At 46.3% G+C, this 18,061-nt stretch overlaps 1 protein-coding gene across 1 annotated transcript in view; it reads left to right on the plus strand.

Annotated features, from left to right (window-relative positions):
* Nucleotides 1-4,586: 4,586 nt before the first annotated feature.
* The window catches only part of BSN (bassoon presynaptic cytomatrix protein), a 66,431-nt gene continuing 52,956 nt past the window's right edge, over nucleotides 4,587-18,061 (plus strand). Inside the window, exons 1-2 of the mRNA XM_066195707.1 lie at nucleotides 4,587-5,011; nucleotides 5,195-5,594. Of these exons, the coding sequence (XP_066051804.1) occupies nucleotides 5,295-5,594 (300 nt within the window). The 5' untranslated portion in view covers nucleotides 4,587-5,011; nucleotides 5,195-5,294. The remainder of the gene's footprint in view (nucleotides 5,012-5,194; nucleotides 5,595-18,061) is intronic.

The raw sequence follows: 18,061 nt of genomic DNA on the forward strand, positions 1-18,061 counted from the left end.
TATTTATTAAAAGGGTTGTCCTATTTTCTAGTCAGACTTGCTGACAGGCAGCATATACCAGCTAACGTTTGCTATTATCCCATGCTGTTCCTTTGCCGACCCATAACCATTCAGAATTATGTCTTTCCCAGAATTAAGTCAAACCCAGTGCTATTTTGACCTAGAGTACAACTGCCTGCTTGTTTAGCTACCTGTTGTTTTTTTTTTTTTTTCTTGGTTATACTCGGTGATTCTTAGAATCAGTCATGTGGATGTTCACATCAGGTTTCAGTCGAACCAGCTAGGTCAAATCTCTGCTCGTAGCTGAGCAGCTCTAATTTTTTGGTCAGCCCTGCCTCCCTCTTTTGGGTATGAGCCTCTTCCCATGTCTCTTTTTATGCTTTATCTTGAGTTGTTTGCTGCTCATCCCCTTGGTTTTACTGCAGATAAACAATAAATTCCCATCTTTTTCTACCCAGTTTTCCCTCTTTTTTTTTTTTTTTCCTACTAACAGAGAAAACTTGCTTGTCCTCATTTTGGTGATTTTTTCTCCGGATTTGAGGTTAGGAGCTCCAGTCCATGGACAAAGTCAGCTCCTCTTTGAAAAGCCTGAGCAGGGCATGCTGTTTGTAAAATCATGATGACAATGCCACTTATTTTCATGGTTTTAATCTACTACAATGCAGTAATTAGATCAGTTGCCCAGCAAGCAAGGACCCATTTTCCTTAGCACCAGGCTGAGAAAGGGTTGTAATCTGTGTTTCTCAGTTGCTTAGAAGGGCTGCAGCTCCTGAAGGGTTTACTTGGACCACAAATGCCAAACTCCTATGGATGCAATCACTGCCAGAGTTTTGTGGCAGCTGAGCAGGTGGATGTGGCCGGTGTGCTCAAGGCAGGGATGTGAAATTAGACAGAAAACAATAAATCAGTAGAAAACCAATGCTGTCTCTTGAACTTTCCCACACAAGCCAACAAGACTTGATTTACCAGCTGTGTGTGTAGATTTTGTGTAATATCGTTATTGCTTGATTTTATAGCAGAGACATTAACAGTGTTGGCATTTACTTTGTCATGGTTATTGCTCCCAAGTTAGCATCTCATGTGAAAAAGGGCCCGTTGACATCTCTTGGGATGCTGGCTCCAAGCCTGGGTCTTGCCTGTAAAATTTAGTGGCACTGATGAACCTACTTGAATTAAATTAAAGCAATTCCCTCCTACAGACCCTGACTTTACCTGGGAATTCCCAGATAAGAAAGCTGTACCAATTTACTGGCACAGAATTGTGAACCAGTGCTATGTCATTGCATTGCTTTCATCTCTACTGATGCTGCTGACATCTTCTCCCTGGTGCTGCTGTGGTATCAAAAGTCTGGTTTAGGACAAATCATGTTTTGCTGAAATTAAATATTAACCAGCAAGCAGTCTAACATTTGTTTTGGCCTGTAAGTAGGACTTTGTTTTTAAAGCTTTCCCAATTTTGGTAATTTTAATGAAAAAAAACATTATTTTTACATTAGGGAAAAAATCAGGCATAAAAAAATCTGAGGTGCTTGTGACATCTTACACTGCTGAACTCGGTTTTGTGGTGAATGGCTTTGACCCTTGGTTTTCCTTGTGCTGTTCATGCTTCTGATCATCTCGGGCAGCTCTTCCCTCTCAGTACTTATCCGTCTCCTCCCAGGGCGTTGCGTCAGCCCGAAATAGAAAGGCTGGTTTCATATCCGTGTCTGTTCCCGAGTGGAACTAGGCAAGTTCTGGGCCTTTTAATCAGGAGAAGATGGAGAGGCAGAGCTGGGTATGGATTAATGTCTCAGGGTGATTTTTAGCTCTGGGCTCTGTGGCAGCAACCTTGCAGCTTTGCCTCCTCTCTTTCATGGAGCTGAGAGTTAATATTTGTGGGTGCTTACTTAGCTCTGTGCTGGAAAATGGAGGGAGTGTTAGAAAGCAAGAAGAAAGACACCATTTTTCAATTTAAAAACAATGAAAAAAGGAAGGAAACAGTATTTTCCCAGCTGCCCACCCTCCCAGTGACTGTGAGCAGGTGATTAGAGCTGCCTGCCTGCCCTTCTTGTGATAAAAAGCATTCATAGAATATCATAAATGAAAACTTTAACAGCATAATTGTTAATACACTTACTCAAACACTTGATATTCTTTAGTTTTACAAAATATTACTCGGTTAGTAACGGAGAGCGCTGCCGAGGTTGGACCCTGCAGAGACCTTTGAATAATTCTTACTCAGCAATTAGGGCAGTGCAAAATCAATACATCCCCCATCAAACTGGGGAAATCCTGCCTTATTAAGGCATTCTAATTTAATTGTTAACAGACACTCTAGTGGAATTGGGAGGAATTCTTTGGAACCAGTTAACAGCCCAGTGCTAGTTAACTATCAGTGATAAAGTCAGAAAAAAACCCAAAATAGGGCTGAGCTGCAGTTTGGGCTTTTGTATCAGAAAAAAAAAAAATATTCATAGATGGGTACAAATCATACAAATATTGGATCATCCTGGCAGAAGATGCAGTGAGCGTGGGCCTGTGTTTGATTCCATATGACTATTCTCATGTTCTTTCCTGAGGCATCTCTCCTGGATTGAGTTACTGTATTTGACAGACCAGATGATTTCTTCTGGTCTTAAAATTTCACGGGTATGTTCAACTGGTGCAAGTGAGAGACAGTGCAGCCTGTGTCACAGAGGGGTTGAGGCATCCTGGATAATTATAAAATAAATAAATGCAGTGTTGGTAGAAGTGCATGGAGTGAAACTGCTGCTGGGAATAGGATGGAGGTGGTGCCCAGCATTACTTAGCACTTGACAAAGTGCAAGGAGCTGGAAGGGAACTTGAGCTCAGGCTGGGGAAGCATCTCTGGAGCAGCACTGACCTGCCAGACAATGAGCATCCAACCACCCTCCTCGGTCTTATGTGCCAGCAATGAGGCTCAGGGCAAAACAACAGCACCTGGTGTATTGTTCCTCATGGGCTTTTGCATTTCCAAGAGAGACACACTGTTGTGGGTAGGAAATGTGAACTTGTCTGTGTCTTATCTGACAGCTCCTTGATGGAGTCAGAATTCCTACTTGGTGGCAAATACTTTTTCATATCAAATGGGGAAAAACCTCTGAATTTTGAAATTTGCAGTGGAATAGAATCACAGAATGGTTTGGGATGGGAGGGAGCTTACAGACCATCTCATTCCATCTCTTGCCATGGGCAGGGACACTTCCACTGTCCCAGGTTGCTCCAAGTCTCACCCAACCTGGCCTTGAACACTGAGGGTTGGAGTAGCCACAGCTTCCCTGGGCAGAGTAACCATTCTGCTGTTCCAAAAACAATTATTTATTTGACGATATAATGTTATTTCAGAGTTGTTTAATACATCATTAGGATAGTGTGTGTCTAATACATACATGCTGGGGGTTTTATAGAAATAGTAAATTTAAGGTGAGAAGATGCATTTTGCTTTCTGACAGTACTTCCTTCTGGTGTCTGGGACTGAGCTCTCCAATCTCCACCAGCTACAGGTGGTTTTATGTGTTTCATGGGGCAGTAGCTCTGCAGCCCTCAGCATCAGAAGGCAAACCCCAACTCTGAACTGAAGGGTGTCAGAACTAACAATGGAGGAGTAGCACATGCCAACAACATTCATGGCAGGTGCCTACTGCAGGACCAGGAACAGTTTTCTCTTCAGTCTAGAGCAGATCACTCCCTCCCTTAGTGCCTTGCTTTATTATTATTGTGATTCTTTCTTCAGAGAAGTGGGTTTCAACCTGCAGCCGGAAAGTATTCCCAAAGTGCTATTTTACTATTTATTTTCATCCGACTTCCTATTACTGTGGCAACATGCACTTTGAATTTCATTAGTTCTATGCATTTAAGTTCCCTTTTTAAACCTTCATAAGGTCAGACTCTGCTTGGGTAAATCAACAATGTATTAAATTTGAAGTTCTGAGTAATACTTTTCCTTAAACAGCTGTAGATCACAGGTTGTGAGGGCATCAGGGCTTCTGCTTTTTCGAGAAATATTTGTGGGCATTACTGATAAGCACATGGACCAGATTATTCGGTAATTAGATAAGTATCTTCCCTCACAGATTCATTCTTATGCTCTTGTGATCTGTCAGCAGCACATTACAGGGTGCCTGCCCTGAAACCACAAGGGAGGAGGGTGGTATGCAGGCTGTCTTGCTGTGTTCTGCACCACAACAGCTCAAAGCTCTTGCAGCTGGAGCTGCTCTAGAGCTCCCTGGGATGGCCAGGAGTATCCCTCAGCACTGTAGGGTGCTGAGTATCCTACACAGGCTATGGGACTGTGGGACTGCTGCCAAACCAGCAGCGGGTACAATGCTGACCTCAGGGTTGCTCCTTGTAAGTAGCTCTGGTTTCACAGGGAGGTTTCATCACCCTGTCCTGGTGACCAGAGTCATCCCAGCTGAGGTTTTTTGCCCAGCCAAGACTCACATCACTGAGAAGAGGGTTCAGCTGGGGGCAGCCAGCCCACAAAGTCCCTGTTGTCTGTGTTTGTCACTTCAGTACTGATTACTAAAGCAGAGCCAATGTGCTCTCTCTTGATTTCCCGCTGCTGTGGCCCCTGGGAAACAAGCCCTTAGCTGCTTTCACCTGTGACTTGGATGGTTTTGCCTGACAGCTGAGGAAGTACAAGTAGTTCTCCTGCCTCCGTTAGGCTTCTGGAGGGGTCTTCCTTTAATAAATAGGCTCTTTGAAGGCTTCTGGTTTCACAGCCACCCGTGAAAATAGGCTGTGAGAAGCTGGTTTAGCACGCGTTGGCCGTGTCCCTGCAGGCTGCAAAGCAGTCACGGCTGCCTCTTCCAGTGTGTTTGTGCTAAAGTTTGTGCTGGAGAAGTGCTGGGAGCCCTGGCTGGCAGGAGGCTGAGCTTCCCAAACTTCTCACGCGCATTTTTACGTGCAACTTTCTGACTAAAGTTCAACTGAGAATACAGCGAATAATTCAATTACATCTCTGCCGCTGGGTTATATAAGAGAAAGCTGAAATCGCGCCTTGTTTCGTAAGGTAAAGTGTATCCTTCTGCTGATGTGAGCAATTTCCCTGGTTTGTGCAGTGGGGTTTTGCTATGCCTTCTTGGCTGAGCTGAGATTTTGAAGGGGGAGAGGGTGCTGTAGCAGTTGTCTACATTGACTGGTATATAAATGTTTGAAACCTGGGCTTATTGTGTGTGTTTTGATGGTGTTTCAGCACGCTGAGGAGACCAGAACAGCTGGACCAGGCCACAGGCCAGCGGTCAACATCCCCCTCCCTTGCAAAGACTGCACCCAGCTCCCAGAGCCCCCGGGAGATGAGGGGCCGGGGCCAGCCTGGACCAGCGGCGGAGGGGCCGCGGAGGACGCTGCAGGTGGACGCCAGGAGCCAGGGCTCGGGGAGGTCTCCCTCGGTGTCACCGGACCGGGGCAGCACCCCTACCTCTCCCTACTCCGTCCCACAGATTGCCCCCCTCCCCAGCAGCACCCTCTGCCCCATCTGCAAGACGACAGAGCTCACCTCCTCCCCCGGCCAGCCTAACTTCAATGCCTGCACTCAGTGTCACAGCAAGGTCTGCAACCAGTGTGGCTTCAACCCCAACCCGCACCTCACCCAGGTAATGCCTTCTCTTCCTCATGCAGCCCTCCTGGCTGCTTTGGGTGGGTTCTTGCTTTCTCCAAGCACAGAAGTTGCACCTTTGCTTTTGGCAGCTGCAAAGCATTGACCAGGAGCAAGGGTTCTGCCAGTAACAAGGGAATAATTGTGATAATGTGAGCTTTGGTGAGATGAGGGAGATAAATTAGGTGAAGGGGATTGGTAGATTACTAGGGCTCAGTCTCTGTTTTTGAGATGCCAGAACACAGCTGAAGTCTCCATTTCAAAATTGTCCTGGAGTCAAAGGACTTGAAGCAAGGAGAGGAGCAGAGGAGCTGCTGGGCCACTGAGATGTCGAGTGTCTCAGACCCTGACTCACAGCAGGTTCTGGTGGGTTCCAGGCAGCGTCACGCTCCGTGGCGGGAGGGACGTGCCAGGAGTCGTGCACAACACGCGGCAGTGCTGGGGGATGAGCGTTCCGTGGGATGTGTGAAATGGATGCTCGGGGTTCTGGGGGCGGATCTGGCAGCGGTGCTGGAGGTGGGTGCTGGGGCTGGCTGAGGTGAGGGGCTCCCTGTGCCAAACTGTCAGGTCACAGATCTCCACACAGGGTGGGAAGTGATTGGATGGTTTTTGCAGCTGTTAAGAGGCAAACCACAGGGGTTTCTAATCTTAAGCTTAAAACAGAAACTTAAAGCCACACTTTGGAAAGTGACTGTGCCACTCCAGTGCTTGATAAGACGGGATTTAAGCACTGAAGCCCCCTGAATACCCAGGATGTACTTCCGTTAGCCATTCTGTGGTAAGCATGCAATGCTTGCTCCTGATGCTAGACACAGTGGTATCTAAACATCATTGTTTGAGGACCTCCTGCCTTCCAGTCCTTTTCCCTGATGGAAGGAGTCATAGAGTTACAGAATGGTTTTCATTGGAAGGGACCTTGAAGATCACCTAATTCCAACCTCCTGCCATGGGTAGGGACACCTTCCACTAGACCAGGTTGCTCCAAGCTCCATCCAGACTGGCACTGAACACTTCCAGGGATGTGAAATTCACAACCTCCCTGGGCAACCTCTTCTGGTCCCTCACTACACTCATGGTAAAGAATTTTTTCCTATTATCTAGTCTAAACATACTCTCTTTGAATTTGAACCCATTCCCCCCTGTACTGTCACTACCTGCCCTTGTAAATAGTCTTGTCCCATGACGGAGATACCCCTGCTGTAATGATGCATAATTAGCTGATTCCTGATATTACTTCACAGGTATTTACCCCTGCAAAGGTCCAAAAAAGGTCTCAGATCTTAATAAAGGGCCCCAAGGTGGAAATTCAGGCTCCTGCAAAGAAACGCCATGGGCCACTTTTCTGTTTTGCTTATAAGTTTCATTTTTAATTAGATTTGCCAAACATTCATTTGGTGTCCGAGCATTGCCTTGAAAGTTGTCCAGTTACTCTGAATGGTATCAGTTAACAAGGAAATAACAAAATAAAATATGCAACAATTTCTCAGTTTCTGGTCTTGCCTCTTCTGCTTTGCTCTGAGAGCTTACCTGCAGTGGGCTCTACCCCGAATCTCTTTCACAGATACCAATGTTAAAATATGTGTGTGCACAGAGACTTTGCTTAGCAGCTCTAGGCCATTTTACTCTTGGCATCTCTAGGTCTCTGTGTCCTCGGAAATGTGTTTGACTGCAGAGCATTTTTAAACATCAAATCAAAAAAAAATTGCACCTGAAATGGAAAAAAGATGGGGTTTTTTGTCTGTCCTGAGTTAAATATGCATTTCAGCAGTAAGCAACCTTATGACTTGTAAGTAGGTCGTTGTGGGAGCTGGGGGATGAAAACAGTTGTCCAAGAGAAGTGTTTGCAGCTCGTGCTGGCAGCCTGTGTGATGGGCTGGCTGGGGGAGCAGCAGTGGTTGCTGCCTTGTCGGTAGTGTGACTCCTTTTCCTCAGCATCATTCCTTGTGCTGCTATTCCAGAGTCAGACAGCGAGGTGCCTGAAGCATCCTGATGCTGTTACTGGGGGGTAATGGAGGCAGCTGCAAGGGTTCACTCTATCCTGATGGTGGGAGCTGGGTTGGGATGGATCTCTGGAGGTTACCTGTTCCAAGCTCTGCTCAAAGCAGCAAGCAGGGAAGGGATCTCCAGGCTGTACCCCGTTGGGTCCTAGAACCTTCCTAGGGTGGACATGCTTGGGCCCAGCTGCTCCACTGCCTCCCCTCACAGGGAAAACATCTGCTCAGTTTGGTCCCCCCACCCCAGCAGGTGCTGCAGGGTGGCTGCACAACACTGCTCATGAGGTGGTGTATTTTTTATTTGCATTTCCTTATAAATGTACTTTCATGAGTATAGTTGATACTGCCACTTTGTGCTGCAGTAGATACAAATTTGTGACTTCTTTCTGCTTTCAAGGCTCTCTAGCAGGATTAAGCCATCAAAAATGTCTCATTTTCTAAGAAAATCAAACTCAAGAAAACCAAAATTGTATTTTGGTACATCCTCTCCTGTGCAATCTGTGGAACTGCCAGAAACCACTGGCATGGTGAGGTGGGAGGCGCAGGGCTGGTTTGGCATAATGATCTCTCAAACTGTTTTGAGAGCCGGGGTATAAATCTTACATAAACACTTTGTTTTCCTTAGTCTTGTGTGTATATATCCATAGTATAAAATAGTTTTTTGTAAAATATATTTAGAGAAAATAATAGACTTAGTGTGTGAGCTGTAGTCCATCAAGCCCTATCTTGCCATTTAAAACTCCAAGAGCAGATTTTTCAGAGAAGGGTTAACTGCACCGCCTAATGAAACTCCTTCACTTTGCACTTTGGTGGTGCCTTCTGCTCAGAAGCATGTAATTCCCTTTGAAATACTATTTTTCTTTGGCTGTTATTTTGCTCCTTTTTGGGTGGCTTGATGGCCATTTTATCTTAAAAGCAAGTCATGAAGTTCTGTGCTGACAAAGCAATCAGCCTCTGTGGCATCTTGAGCTGATCGCTTGCTGAGAAAAACAAAATCTCTTTTTGGGTTTTTATTTCACTGTCTATTTATTCCTTTGAGCAGCAGCTCATTCTTGTTTCACAAGACTGGGCAAACAGAAGTTCCTGTCTGCTGCTGGTGTCACTCATATTTTACACGTAGATAATTATATTGTTCCCTCTGTTCATCTCTGTGCCCCAGAATAGCTGCTGTCATAGTTTTCAATTTGGTCGTGTGCTGGTGGGCTGCTCTCCTTGTTCATTCACTTATTCCTGAAGGTCAGTGCTCTTGCCATAGACAGTTATTTTAAGCAAGGAAAGGGGATTATCAAGCAGGGAGCAATGGTGACACCATTAAAGAGACCAAGTTTTGAAGTAACGTGCTAAAATCTAGCAGCTTGTTTACAGTCCTGTGCAGGAAATAGGTTTTTGAATGGACATGTGTTATTTGAAGTGCAACACTGCAGCTTTCACATCCTAGTATGATTTTTAATTTCTCATTAAAACTTTTTTTTTTTTCCTACTTTCCTCTGTGTTGTCTCTGAGGGTTTTTTTGGACAGCTTGTTCTGCAGGACCATACCAATGATGCTGTCATCTCCTCTGGGGGAAATTGCTCAGTTTCAAACCAGTACAATAGGTTTAGAAAATCCTCTTTTTATACATCTCTCACTTTGTTCTGCCGCTCCTGTGGCTTTTGCCTGACTGATCCAGCAGCATGTTCATCTGATTGGATTTGCTCTGTTTGGTATCATAAGGAGTAACCTGCAGGCATCCTTTCTGCATCTCTGGGGTTTTGAAGTGCCGCTGCACATTGCTAATTTGACACATTATTTTCTTCTTCAGTCTTCTCTTAAAATTTGTTGGGTTTCTTTTAATTTGTTTTCTCACCATCCTAAGCTCTAAACCAAAAACACGAGGAACTTGAGTTTGATTTTAATCAAGAGCAGCGGCACAGCATTAAAATGTGTGCTTTAGTTATACTGAAAAGAAACTCAAAATGCCTGGCTGCCTAATAGGTCTGCTTGGAACCACCTGGGATTATAGGAAACCTTTCTCTTCTGCCTTACATTTATTTCTATTGTGTTTTGTTTTTTTCAATTTGAAGTAGTGTTTATTAGAGGCTGTTTCCTAAGTATTCAGATGCACCACCCTGAATAAAAGGAACATGTTTATACATGTGTGTTCTTTACCAAATTACTTTCTTTTTGAAGGCCCTGCGTTTGTCCCCGAGCCATTTTGATTTTGATTGCTGTATTTGTGGCAGTATTTATCACTTATAATTGTTAAACTTCAGTTCTGTCCCATGTTTTTAGCTTCACTTAGGGAGATTGAAGAGGTTCTTTGTACTTTTTATGCTATGAATATAATGAATTATGAAATACTGAAAATATTTGAGAGCAAATCTGTTCCCTGCGTGCTCTGTGCCACGTAAGCTCATCACAAACCTTTGATCACGGACCTTCAGCAAGCGAAATGTAGAAAGTCTCAAGGAGGATTAAAAACTTGCTGGTTGGTTTCCCAACAGTGGTCAGGCTTGTTTGACAAGAGAAGAAAATTCTCAGTGGCTCTTGAGTTATCTGTAGCAAGAGCAGGTAGCCACAAAAATAATTTAAAGTTTTTAGGTAAATGTTTAAATTGTATTAATAGAAAATAGATCGTCAGCTGAGGACATGAGACTGAAATAATGTGAGCATTGTGTAGGGCTGTGTTTATCCTATCATAACCTCACAGCAGATGGTTTTCTGCTCAGTAGTATAAGAAAATTTGGGTAAAGTGGAAAAAAGAAGTAGTTCGGGGAAGCTGAAGAGTGACATAATGCAGAGCATCTCTGGTGGCAGGAATGGGGCTCGTTGGCACTGGAGGAAGTCTGTGGTCCAAAGCCTTTTCCAACCTGACTGTACTGTCAAGTAGTGCCTGCCCACAGCATCACCTCAGTCATTTAGCAAATGCCTGAAAAAACCTCAAATATTGAAATTGTGAAGCTGTTCATACACTGCTTTCAAATGACTCAATTTCTCATTTGGTTCGCTGTGTTTTACACATTGCACCATGTTGGTGTCCAATTTTCAGTAAAACCCAGCATATTTGTGAGTTAGGGGCCCAGCCTAACTTATTTACCTTGCAGGAGGCTTTGGCTTGACTAATGACCACTGGTTCAGAAACCCTTCAAGCCAAGGGCTGTGCTTAGCATGACAGGGGGATTTTTAGTCCTACATTAAACCAATGGCAGTTATTAATGGCAGTGAATCCCCATCTCTTCCTCTCATCCATCTCCTCTCCTGCCTGTCATTCATTCAACACCCAAACACTTAGAGGTCTCTAATGCTGTGCATTAGTTGGCATCAGTGCTTTTACCCAGGGCTGAGCACTGAAGGACTGGATGAAAACAGGGATCTACTTGCTGATAGATAATTAAACACGAGCTTTGTGAGAAATTTGATCTCCCTTGTTTCTCCCTGCCTTTTCAAGCCACCAAAGTGTTCTTCACTTCTTCTTCACAGAAGCCATGGGGCCATGCTGGCATGACATTTCCTAAATTTCTAAGTTTCCTCTGGGTGTGTCAGCTCCATGTTGGATGTAGCTCTTTATAATGGGAGGGATGGCAGAGGATAAGCTGTGACAGTGATATTACCTTTACACAGTCTGTTGTCTTGCTGAACAAGGCAAAGCCAACAAGGTTTTCTCCTGCCCTTGGGACCTCAACCGGTGTTTGTTTTCCTGGCCATGAAGCACCTCCAGCCCCAGCCGTTGGCACGTGTGTGGTCCTGCATCTCCTCTGTGTCCTGCATCTGTATTATTGTGCTCATGGATAAACACAAGGCCCTTTTTAGAGGTTATAGTTCCCTCTCATTTGAAAGAATGGGTGTTGGGTGTGAAAAATAAATGTCTCTGTGGTCTGGCATCCCATGGGGCTTTTCACACTGGTGTCATGCTTGTGGTGTCTGTGGGTAGCTGGGGAGGTGGGGCTGGCTCTGTCAGCAGTTGTCCTTCCTTGTGTGCACCTTTCAGCAAGTTCTGAGGTGTGTTTTTTCCTCTTGTGATCAGATCAAACCCCCAGACACCCTTGGGCAAGCAGTGGTTTTGTTCTGCTGTGGTGTTAGACAGCTTTTTGTGTGTGTATATGGTAGGTTGTACCCTATATTCAGCCAGACCTCTGTGTTGCTGAGTCAAGTTGCCCATTTTAGAATGATTTGTCTTTTGAGATCATCCCCCTTCACCATATAGCTGTAAAAATAAATCTGTCGTTAGCATTACGTTGCAGATCTGGGAGAAATTTTCCATTGGATCATGTTGTGCACTAGGAGTGAGATGCGTGTTTTATTCCAGTTTTTTTTCTTTGTTTTTAGCAGAGCTTCAGCCAGCAGTGAGCCCCTTGTGCAGCGGGTGATGCTGTTTGCAGGAGCTGGGGCTTGGCATGCCTGCTACCTTCTCCTAAGGATACAGCAATTTGGGCTGCAGCTGCCTGGGCAGGGATGCTCCATCCCAGAGGTCAGCATCTGCCCCATGGGCAGGTGGGAGCAGTGCTTTCTGCCCTACAGCTCTCCTCAAGAGTGCCCTGTGAGCTGGGCACTAAAAATCTGCTCTTTGTGGCTGCAGTGAATATTCTGTGGATTTTTTTTTATGGTGAGAAAATATTGATAGGAACATGGGATTTATCACCCTGAACCAACAGGTTTTATGTCTATGTACATTTGCCACATTTTAGCCCTTCTTCTCACTGCTGCCCTTCACCTCTTAATCTCTTTATTCCTACACCAGGTGTCCGCTCCATCCTGTATCTGCAGCGTTGCAGTGAAGGATGTGTCTGTTATCCTTTGGTGGACTTGAATTTTTTAGTGGGGTGACTAACACTGAATGAAACAACTCATATGAAGCTGGAGAGTAGCACACTTGCTCTTCCTGAGCCTTTCTACTTAGAAATGGCTTATTTGCTTTTTTGGCCCCTGCTGCAGCCTGAGCAGGAGCTTTTCCTAGCCGTCCACAATGACATGCGACTCATCTGTTTGACAGATCACAATTTAAGTTAGAGCCCATGAAAAGAAAAAGCTCATGAGTAATTCTGGCTGTTTCTCCCAGTGTGCCGCCTTTTGCTGCGCTCTGCGTGGATGATTCAAATAATGCAAAATTCGCTGGCAGAAAATGTCAGGAAAGATCTTGGCTAAGCGGTTGCTGGTGACTAAGGGGGTTGGTGTTACTCAGGGTGGGTCCTCTCTGCTGACGGCTGGTTCGGCTGAGCCGCGGCTGCAGTGGCACAGGAGGGGCTGTGGTGACATGTTAAATTGTTCGGAGGGCAGGGGAGAGCGTGGCTTCCCGCAGGCTGGAGGGATGCTGCGGTGCAGAGGGGTAATGAAAACAACTGCAAGTGAAGAGGAGTCCTCCCGAGGGATGGGAAGTGGCCTCCTTTCTGCCTGGCGTCTTCTGCCGCTCGCTAAATGCCGAGCGCAGCAAGCCGCACGGGCTGAGCCGCCGCCACCCTGCGCCGTCCTTCCCTCGGTACATTAAGTTGTAACAAGCTGTTGTCTTGGGTGAGACAAGGTTTTCCTCTGGTTTTCAACTCCCAGATCACTCTATCGTTAAAAAGAAAAGCCAGCTGAGGATCGGAAGCGGCTGTCAATCTTTCCGTAGTGGAGCAGGATACCGAGTCAGAGGCTCCCTGCGATTTGAGAGCTTTGTTGTGGCGGCTGCTTGCTTTCCTCCCTCCCCCGAACATCCCCGGGCAGAGGGATAAGATCCCTTACAGCCCATGGTGGTGGATGGGGATATTTTGCTCACACGGATGCTGCTCCAGGTTTTCCTACCGGCCGAGTGTGTGAAATCGCGGAGCGTTTGAGCGTCCGTCAGTGCACACGCAGCAGCCCTGAGAACAGGAGCTGCACAGGGCTGTACGGCCCTCGCCTGTGCGCTCTGGTTTGCGATGTGTGTTTGCTGCCGGAACGCTGCGCTGCCTCGGGGAGCGCTTAGGAGGAAACTTCAAGAGCTTTCAGTGCTTTGATGGGGGCTGAGTTAATCCCAGCTGAATTCATTCCTATTTACGGTCTTTCTACAAGCTGCAGAGAGTAGGGTGGTTCTAATGGAGGGTGTCAGACACTCCACGTTAGCACCTACTCTTGCACCCACCCCTATGGGACTGTCCCAGGGGCTGCATGTCTGGTGCAGCACGGGGTCCCCAGTGGGAGAGCCACAGCAAAGGAGATGTTGTGGCGTGGCTCTTCCCACGTTGAATGGTAGTGACATGCAAGGTCTGTCTGGTCCTTACAGACAGAGGTGATGGCATCTTGTCAGTGTCTCTTGTGACCTGAATTTAGCTGATCACCAGGGCTATTTGTAGAGCTGTGTGGGCTCCCACCACAATAAACCAACGTGCTTATTCCTGACCCTGTCTCGTCTGTCTCTTGACCATGGTCACGTTTAGATGCTAAAAAGGGATTTACATAGTGTGATGGACTGAAAAGCCTCAGAGATTTCTGAAAGCAGCCCTGTGAATGCAGTGACGTGTTTGTGGAACAGCAGTTCATGCCTGCAGAGGTGTTTCTCACCATCTTAATTCAAGCCTTGCTCCCAGACCTCACCTTTCTGCCATACCCAGCTCACATGATATGCAGCTGTGCTCTTGGACAGCCCAGATCTGAGGGATATGGTGCTGATGGACTATGAAAACCGATTATTTTAACTCTGATTGAAATGCTGTTTTATCTCAGCTGCAAACCTTTTGATCAAGGACAGCCGAAGGGGGGTTGTTTCCATTCTGGAGTCAGTTTTATGTTGTAAATAGGTTGTGCCGATGGCATGGCTTCCTGCTCTGAGTAAATCAAAGCCAAATTGTTGGAATGGCCCTGGAAATCCAGGGAGCAAGATGTGATCTTAATGGAATGGGAGCAGACTATGTAGCAGCCTGGTGAGATTAAAGGTTTGTCAGGAGGAGTTAGGGTATGTATGTAACGTGGCACTGTGCCAGCTAGAAGTTGTTTTTGAAGACTGAACAACAAGTGTGTTCCTCCCCTTCCTTTCTTGCTACCTGCCCTGCCCACTTTGATACTCATCTCCTGTATCTTAATCAAGCCCGGCTGTTTGTGCAGCAGCCTTGCAAAGAACCTTCAGGATGAGAAGTTTTAACATTGACTTTTGTTCCCTCCCCAGCTCCTCTGCCACCCCCTTGCTATGTCCAAGCTGAGGAAGCAGACTGGCCAGACCCTCAAGCTGGAGACCTCTATGGAAGGAAGAGACCTGAGTGGCAGGCAGGGAAGATGTGCCCATCAGTCTTGTGGAGAGGAAGTTCTGGTGCCCTCCTACCTCCAGCCGTCCTCTCCCCTTTCTGATGAGCACAACACAGTATTCCCATTAGACAGAAACAGAAGCACAAACTCTCAGGCTCATCTGTTCAGCAAAGCCCAGATTACTCTGAATCATCCAACATCCTTATCAGAGCGCTCCAGCCGGCGCTTGCATCAGTCACAGTGCAGGCTGGTGGAGTTGGTGGTGGTGCTCTGCCCGTTTTAATTGCCACGAGCCAGCAGCTATTTGAAGCCCTGTCCCCAAAGAGCAAATGAGCTTGTCACTGCTTGTAGCTCAGCTTTGCAGGAATCGCAGGATCAGCAAGTGTTCCCCAATAAAAGCCTGCTAAGGATGCAAACATATAGGGCTGCACGTGTAGTGCAGCAGCCAGCTGGGTGTGATGGAGTGGGGCACTGCTGGGCTTAGACCCAGGAGTGGGAGCTCCCCTTGGGATTTTAGTTTTGGGGTTTTTTCCCTCTAATTGCAGAATACCCTAGCAGCTGTAAAGGCCATGTCCCTGTGACTCCTTGAGTATGAGGTTCCTCCAAGAACAGCTTTGTCATGGCTCTGAGCTGCTCACTGTTCAGCCCCTCCTGTTTTCTCAGGCATACCATGTTGCCCTTCCTCCCCACAAGATATCCCATGTCTGTCCTGATCTCCTGGAAAGCACTACTTGCTGCCCTTTCCCCCTGAGAACCTCTGTTTTCAGTATGATGCCCACTAGATAAAATACTAGGTCTGGTGGAGAGGTCTGGCTAAAAATTAGTGGTCTGTGTTGAAATTACTCTGGGGACCTGAGAAAGGGTTGAATTGCCTGTATTTCTGGATTCCTCTGAAATAAGGAGCATACTTATTGTAGGAGAGGCCTGTCCTTGGGCTCACATGCCTGTTTTGCCCACTATACCCTATGTATTGCAAAACTTTTCAAGCTTTGAGAAAAGCAAATACCCTTAGTATTTGACGAAGCACAGTATGTTAGTGCAAGACCAGAAGTGCTGGGATCCATACCAAAAGGTGAAGCCCAGTTAGTGAGCCCTTGTACCCATGCATGGTGTCATCTAGTCCTCAGCAACCTGCTCGAGGGATCTTTGGCAGATCAGAAAAATCCCAGATTGGGATTTTTCTTGGAGTACCAAGTCAGTATGGAGGTGCTGGGCCAGGCCAGCTAATGCCCTGAAATTTATTTCTACGCACTCTACCTTATGTTGTGACCTGTCATATTAATTTTCCAGCTGATATGATTGTGGCTTTCAAATTGGAGAGTGCTTTGAGAACTATGCCGAAACAGGCATGCTGCTGCTGCCATCTGTCTTTGAGCTGCTTCTGGGATCCCACGGCTTGCTCTCAGCAGACAATTGTTATTACTTTATTGAATTAGGAAGGGAAAAAAAAAAATCCATCAACTTCTGAAATACTATTTTCCATAAATAATTCCAGGTGCTAAAGCCCTTTGGAGACCAGGGGGGACATGTTGGAATAATAATGCTTTTTATGCAGATTCTGGGTGTAAAGTGTTAGCAATTCTGCCCAAAAAAGTCTTATGATCTGATGGTTTTGAAGGACATGTCATTTGGAGGGCTCTGAAGAGCTCCACTGCAATGAGGGATCTCCAAGTTATGGCACCCAAACAAGGAACAAAATCGGGCAATGTCACTCTTACAGTAAAAACTGAAAGCTTCAGTATCCTTCCTAATGGTTTTGGCCAGCTCAAGCTCTTACTCCAAGTCACCCTTCTTCTCCATCCAATGCTTTTTCTCATGTCTTCCAGCTGCAGGCACTTGCCCAATGCCATCCAGCCTGCATCCTACTGGGAAGCAAAAATCTTGGCATGGCAAGACCCTCTCCCTGTGGGAGTAGGTCTTTGTGCACCAAAGAGCAGCATCCCTATGGACCGCGTGCTGTGCCGCATCCCAACGCCTGCCGCATCCCGTGCTTCAGACCTGCTCCTCCTTTTCTTTCTCTGCAGTGTGCCAGGAGTCAGCCCACGCCAACAGACAAGGCTGTGGGCAGATGAAAGCTTACAGGAAGGTGGTGTTTATTTGGATATTAAATGTTTTTCCCTCCTGCTGCTTCCCCCTTGGTGGCCAATCCATGCCTTCTCTGCCCGGTTTGAGGCAGTTTGGGGCTGATTGCTTGCAGTCAGCAAAGCTCCCACTGTTCAGCTGGATATTTTGACGCACCATACTTGAAAATCAGAGGCAAGATCTCTCCAGCTGAGCCCCCAAAAGTGGGGGAGAGCTGTGATCACTGCTGCTATCTCACCTGCAATAAAATGCCCTCTAGGTCATCGGAGTCAGTCCCGTGGCTGGTAATTACACACGAGTCGCCTGGCTTTGCAGCCGGGGCATGACGACAAGATTTATTGCCTCCTCTTTAGAAGTAGTTTCTGATTGGCACTGGAGCAAATCAAAGCAGGATGAAATCAGCTTGAACTGTGCAGTTTGCTCCTCTGTAATTTTCTTGCTGTCTGGATGGACATGGAGCACTGCAGCTGGCACTGCCTATGTGCTGCTTGTTGGAGATCTTTCAAAGGAAAGCTGAAAAGCCCTAGAAGGGCTTTTGCTTCTGCAAAATTTTTGGGTTTTTTACCTGACTGATTTCTGTTGGAATGCTCTACTATTTTGTAGTGGTTTCCAGTCTTGCAGTTGAGGACTTGACCCTTTATTTGAGCTGAACTAAACTAGCTTTTGTTGTAAGCTTGCCCAGGGTTTTCAGTTGTGCCAAGGAGTCCTAAGCAGGTTATTGTATAGTAATCCTCTGGGTCCCCATTCAGAAAGGCTGCAAAAAACTCCTGAATGGGGTCACTTCAAAATTTGGCTTAGGTTGTGACAGCAAAGACAATCTTTCAGGTAGCAGGATTCTTTTTCATTAAGAGTTTATTCACCTTTCTGGTGTATTTGGTTTAGATCTCCATGGCAATGATGGCTTTAGCTCAGCAAGCAATATGTCATAGACTCGAATCCCATAATGGTTTGGGTGGGAAGGGACCCTAAAGCTCATCTCATTCCAGTTCCTGCCATGGGCAGGAATATCTTCCACTAAACCAGGTTACTCCAAGCTCCATCCAACCTGGTTTTGAACACGTCCAGGGATGGGAAGTTCACAGCTTCCCTGGACATCCTGTTTCTGTGCGTCACCACCCTCACAGTAATGAATTTCTTCCCAATATCCTCTCTATTCCTGCCCTCTTGTCAGTGTGAAGCTGTTCCCTGTTTTTCTGTCACTCCATGTCCTTGTAAA

The sequence above is a fragment of the Chamaea fasciata genome, unplaced genomic scaffold (assembly GCF_029207755.1).
Source record: "Chamaea fasciata isolate MVZ Bird 193981 ecotype frontalis unplaced genomic scaffold, bChaFas1.0.hap1 SCAF_13, whole genome shotgun sequence".
Classification (NCBI taxonomy): Eukaryota; Metazoa; Chordata; class Aves; order Passeriformes; family Sylviidae; genus Chamaea; species Chamaea fasciata.